This window comes from Pavona decussata, unplaced genomic scaffold, assembly GCF_977016875.1.
Source record: "Pavona decussata unplaced genomic scaffold, jaPavDecu1.1 SCAFFOLD_13, whole genome shotgun sequence".
Classification (NCBI taxonomy): Eukaryota; Metazoa; Cnidaria; class Anthozoa; order Scleractinia; family Agariciidae; genus Pavona; species Pavona decussata.
The window spans coordinates 856561-865098 of NW_028145436.1; the positions used below are offsets into that span (position 1 = coordinate 856561).

General features: G+C 39.0%; 1 protein-coding gene across 1 annotated transcript; it reads left to right on the plus strand.

Moving 5' to 3' along the window:
- Nucleotides 1–1394: 1394 nt before the first annotated feature.
- On the plus strand, nt 1395–8294 carry LOC146487766 (uncharacterized). Its single transcript, XM_085126876.1, has 5 exons — nt 1395–1807; nt 2265–2335; nt 4585–4690; nt 5900–6032; nt 7590–8294. Exons 1-5 carry the CDS (start codon nt 1735–1737, stop codon nt 7615–7617), a joined length of 411 nt encoding a protein of 136 aa, XP_084983002.1. The 5' UTR covers nt 1395–1734; the 3' UTR covers nt 7618–8294.
- Nucleotides 8295–8538: the final 244 nt, after the last annotated feature.

Consider the following 8538-nt stretch of genomic DNA (forward strand, 5'->3'; position numbering starts at 1 on the left):
TAAAAAAGAAGAATAAAATAAAAAAAAATAGTAATAAAAAAATGCGCAATTTAACCGCGAATTTTGTATCAGCATCAAAAACTTGCAACGAGTAGAAAATCGTCCACGCGCCCTTATATTACACAACATCAACTTTTCGCGCTGCTAACTAAATTATCATCGTTGCACATTGTTGTGCGTAATTTATACTTGTAAAAGACGGCGCAGTTTTGCGTTAAAAATCGTCGCGAACCGTCGTGTGTCGCACCTTTATGGATGGCGAGAGATTAGAGATTCTATTTCCACCTGAGTACGTAAAGCCCGCCGCACACGTGAGGAAGGAGCTGAGCAAAATGCCTCGCGAGGCAGATAGCTTAGCCGTTTCCTCTTGTGTGCGGTGAAGTTTTGGTGAGAATTTCGCCTCGCGAGGTGAAATCTTAAAGATCCAACATGTTTGATATTTGAGATTTCGCCTCGCGAGGCGAAATTCTCACCAAAACTTCACTGACCGCACACGAGAGGAAACGGCTGAGCTATCTGCCTCGCGAGGCATTTTGCTCAGCTCTTTCCTCACGTGTGCGGCGGGCTTAAGAGAGGAATTGGGAAGTTTCTTTAGTTTTGCAGTGGCGCAGTGGTGAGAGCACTCGCCTCCCACCAGTGTGGCCCCGTCCTTGCTCTGAGAGGTTTTTCTCCAGGTTCTCCAGTTTCCATACTTCCACAAAAACCAGCATTTCCAAATGCCAATTCCGTGCCCGGCTTTTAGAGATCTTAAGATATGAGACTATAGTCAAGTTATTTATTTTACTTACCATCCGTGCATGTTTCACACCTACTTCAGAACCAAACAGGTGCAGTTTTGGGTACACACTGGTTCAAAAATCGCATCGAGACAATACCTTCACATACTACATTTAAATACATTAAAATACATACGTTTAAAGCTCAGAGCTTGTGGGGTCGCGTGAAAACAAACAACAAACATGTTGCTGGATTTTACAGTGAATGAATGACGTGTAAGGCAAACAGACTGAAAATTATCCGCCCAAACGAACTAAAACTGCGCCGACAAACGGACGGACAAATTGTTCAAGAAAATCTTAGATAACAAAGACACCAAGCTCACGAATTTACTGCCCCCACAAAATGCTAAGCATTGTTATCTCAGAAAGGGACGCCAGTTCAGTCCGGTTTTCAAGACAAACAGATTTCGAAATAGTTTTATTGTTTTTAACGCACTTAAGGTTACATGACGTAAACCCCTTTATCATTTTTAAGAATTATGCCTTTCTAGTAACTCACTTGGCCAATATAACGTAATTCAACCCTTGGGTTGCAAAGTTGTATCCAATAAACTATCTATCTATCCTATGGTTCGTCTTCTATAGCTCGTCCCGTATTTATTCATTCAAGAAACTACCAGTTGGATGATTCGTCTCTGTTCAAACTAAATCGAACCACGTACAATTTCAAATTTTTGCGCTTATTTACACGCGCGCATTCCGCGCATACGTTGTTTAGTGCGTCTTCGCCATTTCACGCGCGTGATTTGCGCGCGTTTGATATTATAACGGCCAATCGCTTTTGATAAATAAATTTCATCCCGGAAAAGTGTATTTGTGACCACCTTTTCTTTGATGGTGCTGCTAATAACGCCATTTTAGAATGGTTTGCTTATGAGATGTCTTGTTTGTATTGAGGCATCAGCCTATTTTCCCGTCGAACCATTTACGCGAAGACTTCTTGTCAAACTTTGACATGTACTTGGCCTTTTGTTGGTGTTTTTGCCTCAGCGTTTCGCTTCTCGCTTCTTTTCCCGGTCATGGACCAGGTAAGCAGCGAATTACAGTTGTGTTCTTCACTTAAACTTCGTGCGAAGGTCTTTTCAGAAAGAAACAAACAAATTATTGCAGAACTTTATTAACTATACAACAGTTTTCTTATAGCTTTTCTCGATATAATCCATTTTTGTCCAGTTGTATTGGTTTATGTCTCTTTAAGAAACGGTGTATCGAGAATATTACTTACATTATAAGACATTTTTCCTAGCATTTGCCAAGTAGTCGGCAATGTTTCCTGTTTTGGATTCGCAGAATGGAGAAAAAATAACAAACAACATTCAAGTATTACGCACTTCTTTTGTATTTTTTTTCTATTGTATTCACTGTTTCCCGAAAGCTTTTGTCGGTCTTGACTAGTCAGCCAGTTTTTTTCCTTCTCTGATTTTCAAGTACCGTACATCTACATTTATTTAGTACGTAATGTACTGTTTCAAAAATTGATTTCAGGTATCCGAGAACATGCTGATGGTTACGTTGGAGTTGTTAGAGACAGGAGTAAATATATCTGGAGATTTCTAGTAAGCAAATAAGGACCACTAAAATTTAACATTTAAAATCGTGTTTACGGCAAAAGGCAAACGTGAGATTCGCGTTTACGTTCTCGAAAAAAAGAGTACATAAATGACAGGGCTACTCAATTTTGCTGAGAAACTGTAACCGGTGAGCGGGAAAGGAGGGATAAACATGGTCACGTGGCCATTTCTGCCGTTTGCCGTAAATTAAACGTAATTCTTCGTTTTCAATATAACACTCTCTTTACTTAATAAATTTCTCAGAAAAATAATTGCAAATTTTTAAATGTGCTCGCTAAATTTAAAACTGTTTGTTAAAAAATAACAATATAGAATTGCGCATATGTAAAAATCGCCCGAAGACCTCGGAAATCGCCCATAAAATCAATAACTGTCTCAAGGGAGGATTTATATCAAACGCCGATATTTAATAATGAGTGACCTACCCGATGCAATTTTTCTGCAACTTGCAATGCAAGCTGCAGAAAACATGTTACACACTGCAACGTCCGCTCTTACAATGTTGCGGAAAGTAGAAGAAGTGGTCTAATTTTTCTGCAACTCGCCGCAACGCAAGATTTCGTTGCGAGACAAGTTGCATAGAGGGGATGCGTGTTACACGCGCAGTTTCGTCCGCAACTTTTCTAGCATTGCGTTGCGGGTAGACTCTTCTACTGAGTAGCTTAAAGGTGATATTAAACGGGGTAATTTTTCGTTGTTAAAAATCGTTACCATGAAACCGGCACAGCGCGCGGCGATTTATAACGCAATATTTTGTTGCGGCAAGTTGTTGCAAGTTTTTGAAGCCAGCTCAAAACCTAGCAATATGTTACTGCAATAAATTGCGTCATTGAGAATCATCTCGTGCGTCCACTAAGATACACGGTAAAGGTTTTGAATACAGCATTGCTACATTAAAAGCAATCTCGTGTAACGCAACAATAATCGTTTCCTGTAACATCCGGCTTGTAGACTGCCCTTTGAACAAGCTTTACAGACAGCACTGGCTAAAAGGACTCTCTGCAAAATACTGACATCTTGAAAACGATATCCAGTCGGCTTCAAATTTGATGAAGATGTCTTGCTTGTCGTCGGAGAAGGAGACGCTTTCAAATCTTGACGAAGCTTCTTCGCCGAAGGACCATCATCACTCCCGTTCGATTCTTTTGGTTTTCTGGAGCGTTTTCCACGAGTAACCGACCGGCGAACCGATCTAAACTTGGTTCTTGGCATAATAAAACTAATACCTCGAAAAACCAGAAGAAATACAGCGTTTAAAACGATAGGTAATCTCTGAGAAAATCTTACACCTTCGAAATTACAAGTTCCACGTTTCGCAACGATTGTTGTTCGCTGAAGATTAGTTCCCATGCCCCCACGGAATTAAAAATGTACCAGGCGTTCATGGCATTCGTCGTGGTTTCGTCAGAGGCTGTTTGGACGCTTTGGACGGGTAAAAATGGTAAAAAAGGACGCTTGTTGCCTTCCGTTGCCATGGAAACAGGAACAAACAAAAAATAAACTTTGGATTGCCCTTCAAATTCAGCAGATTTTATGGCGCGCTTTTTAAAAATAGAGAAAAAAAGGTCCACAGCACAAAAATAGAGATATCAAAGGGGTTTATGGGCCCTAAAAATATTTCTTTTGGGAATATCACTTTTTTGGCACTTTTGCGGGTATCTACTACCTTAATTAAAGGGACTATGTCAGCTGAGGCACATGCGCAGTAGAATTTGGTTGAGACTAATTTGCATATAACTCGTCGCGGAATTTGTGCCTTTCCGCCATTAAAAACGCTTTCAAAAATATCGCAACAAACAGCTTCTGCAATTAATAAAGAACGTTTGTAAATAAAAAAACTCAGCTAACTTTTCGAAAATTAATGCGATTCAAGCAAATGAAAAAAGCTTCCTGAACTCTCCGACAGTATTTGAAAAAGTTGTGCCAACGATTTCAAAGTGCTTCTCATCAACGCCCACATGCGCCTGGGGTGACATAGTCCCTTAAAGGCCGGTATACTGGGCCCAACTTTAAGTGCAACGCGGCGTTCAATGTTAGCGGCAACAAAGTTGTAGTTACTTGTACTAGTAGAAAATAATCAGAGCGCACGATTGATTCATTTTCTCTATCCATTACCTGTTCATAACTTTCCAAGGTAAAGGAAATTTGCATTGAGTAAAATTCCTGAAGCGTAAGGCTATTTTTTTTAGCATCGCTGCATATGTCAGTAAGCGACTTTTTTCCCTGTTATTTAGAAAAACAAGTATTTCTGGTATGTGGATGATTATAATGAAGAAATGTATGATGCAATGGACTGGACTTTAGGATTTGTACTCCACGAGAAAAGTGACGACGTCCAAGGTAAGTATAGACCCAATGCAAAAATGGAGGACATTTTGGTATTCTTTTGTTTGCATTCAAACTAGCCTCACTAACCTCGTTCTTGAGTTCAAATATCAAAAGAATATTTTACCTTGTTCGAGGCTAGTGAAGCTAATTTGAATGCAGACAAAAGATTATTTAAATGCCAGCCATTATTGCATTGGGTGTATATTTGTCATATTTCTTCGTAATAAGTCTAATAAGTACCAGGTGAAACGTTTTAAAATTTTAAGTTTGACTGTACGTCTGCATCAACCACACGTTACAGACAACGGAATTTTGTCTACTATTAACCTACTATTAACTATTACTATACCTGAAATATTCTAAAGTAACGTAGATTAGGTTAGTTTAGGCGTAAACACACGACTCCACAAGCTTACAGCTTTGAAAACCATCGTGTTTAAATAAAGATTATGTATGTATGTATTGGCATAGAAGAACGACTTGGAATTTTTTGTTGGATTTTAATGGTTTAAACAAGCAATAGACTAAAAATGTCAGGTCGTTCTACTAAAATATATAAATGTATTTATAACTTTGATTACACGATCATTTTTTAGTTCCACTGAACTCTGCAACTCAGTTCGTGAAACTGATTTTGCTGTTTATCGATGTCCCTAACTGGGAGATAACGCCTAAACTAATCAAGACGAAGATGAAGGACCCAAGGGACTGATTAAGCATTCCCGCCCTCACCATCAGTTGCGCGTTAAGGACGGTGCCTACTTTTGCTACTGCGCATACCTTCTACGCATCTGGAGATACTCGGGTTTCCTATGGGTGGTGCATACAAATACAGGGATTTTTTGGTGCGGTTTAAAACTAAGCTGACAAAGTAGAGCTCAGCAAGTGATTTTAGTATCCAAAAAGAATATTGGGGGTAACCATGCATTTTTCAGAGATAATAGAGCTTCAATTTAGATAAAAACGCCATACATTGCTTTGTATTTTACGGCTTTTTAGAATAATTGTTGCTTAATTATCTCTAAAAAATGCGTGTTTACTCGCAATTTTCTTTTTGGATTCCAATAGCCCTTGCTAAGATCTGTTTTTCCCGTATAGTCATAAACCGCGCAAAAATACTTCTGTATTAGTAGGTACCGTCCTTAATTTTACCGCGCTGACCAATGCGATATGGTGCGGAATGATTTTGTGTGACTGTCTTGTTTACAAACTGATCAACAGGGTTGGATCATCAAACCAGAGAGGAACTGCGTCACAAGTGCTTGACTAAAGTTGCTGAATTGCTAGTGCTTGTTATAATGGCGGCTGCTTGTCTGACTGTGATTAGACTGACGCTGAGGGAAAAGTTTCGAGTGTAAGTTAACAACAACAACAACAATTTATTTATTTACAGATTAATTATATAAAGGGCTTGTCCCGCAAATAGTCACAAAGCTAGTCGAGGCGGGCCAAGACGAGCACGAGAACATAATGAAAAAAAATTACAGTAAATTACAAACATACTGGAAAACGGACAACTTAACTTTACATAATAACGCAGATTTAGATAAGGCTATACATCAAAATTAAAGTAACTTATATGTAATTTTTTTTATTATCATTAATATTACAATAGAAAAGAGATGAAAACGGAAAAGGAGAATCAGATCGTACTGGCAAAGAGAAGGACATGGATGATCAGTTTTTCATTTGGTCAATTGTCGTTTCCACTTCAATATAGGAGTCTACAGTTTCAAGTGATATCAAATAACTTCCCTTTTAGGGACTCTTTAAAAGATTTTTTTGTACTTTTGTTTAGAGTTGTAGGTATCCCGTTCCAAATCTTGACCCCAACACGAAAGAATGCATTTCGTGTGGCATTAATGCGAGATTCCTTTGTATAAAAATGATCAGAGGTAGAGGAACACGTTTTATAGGAATGGAAACTAGAAATTCGAGAAAACAGATTCAAAATATTTCTTGGGGCAGTGTTTTTCGTTTATTTCAAACATGAGGTTGCAAACGGATTCATAATACAAGAATTGTACTAGTAATATTTTTGCTAAAAAAGGTATGGCATGGTCGTTTGTTTCAGCAAAATATATTAGCCGCAATGCGCGCTTTTGAAGAACAAGAATTTGATCAAGGAAGGTTTTACATGCATTGCCCCAAGAAATGAGACCATAAGTTATGTAAGGTACGATTAGAGACTGATGAATTTAAGATGCGCTGAGTTCGTTGTTAAACCTTTATAGAGGAAGTAATTTCTTACTCAAATGCCACACATCTCGTCTGATTGTACGAGATGCTAGATTACGAGTATTACGAGTGGAAGAAATAAGCCATCAGACAAGGCATTCTTGTCGACCAAGTTTTTATTTTCAGTTTCCTCGTCCCTTGTATTTTCTATGTATCTTAGAATTTTTAGCCGAGATACTTGTCAATTTGAATTCTCTGCTGATGAGTTTACCGTTTATAAAATCAAAGTTATCCTATACTATATGTTATTCTATCCTATCCTATCTCCATTTAGTCCAATTTTATTATCCTTTCAATTATTATACATACTGGATCCGCACTAATCAGCCAAACGCTTCCGAGGGTGGGGATAGAAAATCAGATGCCCAACATTTGCTCAACAGTACAGAGAGTCCTGTTTCCTCTAACTTCAAATTGATAGGTACATAAGCGATGGCCCGATGGATTAATTGGTCTTACAACAGATTTCCCTCTCGTAAGTAGTGCTGAGTCTCTGAAGTACGTGAAAAAAATATAGAGACAGCAGAAGGTGTGTTCCGACCTTCCCGACACACCACGCGCTTCCTCAATCTCGTCCCCAGAACGAGGTTGGTGCTTCCTTTTCCAAGCGCAGCAGCCATCTCTGTTGCAGTGGGCACACTGAACATATTTTATTTTGTCTTTTTTTCTACAGGCAGAACAGAAAATCAAAGTCAAACTAGACCTCAATGAGGCGAGAACTACCCGTGAAACCACGCGGGCTCCACGTTTTGTACTTCAAGTTTCCTACAATTGATGTATTTGTTCTTTTGATTGCATGCTTTTGTAACTGTTCATGTCGATCGTGTGTATGATTAAATAATTATTTAAAGATTACAAAGCTCCCTCATCAGACTCTTATACTACTCAATCAGTGAGTAGTTCTTGGAATTCGAAGCGGTTTTTTTGTTTTAATACGCGGATGTTCCAACAACTTCACGTAGCGTGAATTAATGCATTACATTTTTCGAACCAAAGCTACAAAACAAATACATACAAATAAATGAAAATTAGCTTTTACTTCAAGAAATGTAATGCTTCGACTTCTAAAGGTCAATTTTTGTTTTCGATATTATAGGAATCATTTGTTATATAATAACAATGTATGCGTCAAAGCATGATGATGTGAAAAGTTGATTGGCAATCAAACCCGCAAACTCGTTAGTCACTTGTGATCATCAATGTGCATTCACTTGCAAGTTGAGACGAGTAGAGAAATAAACAATTGTGATATTTCCCCGCGAGAACAGAAAGCATGCTTTACTCACACCTGTCGAAACCGTTAGACCTTAGGGCTGCCTCGTCCCAGGCGTCAAAGCATTTGGGGAAAAGAGCGGGATATTGAAGTGCAGACGAATGGTTGGTTTATCAACAGAGTTGATAACTAAAGGTTTCGAGCGTTAGTAGCTTCGTCTTGATAAACCAAACATTGGCTTCTACTCTCCACCGCCGGAGCACCACAGTTTCTTTGGAAACTAACCCCCTTATCTATTTGAAGGGCTTGATGGGAAGGACTCGACACCTGTATCGCGCTTGGTCATCTGCGGAGGTGACGGGCGGGGGGGAAAGGGGTGGGGGTTGGAGGGGCTGTAGTCCAGAATTTC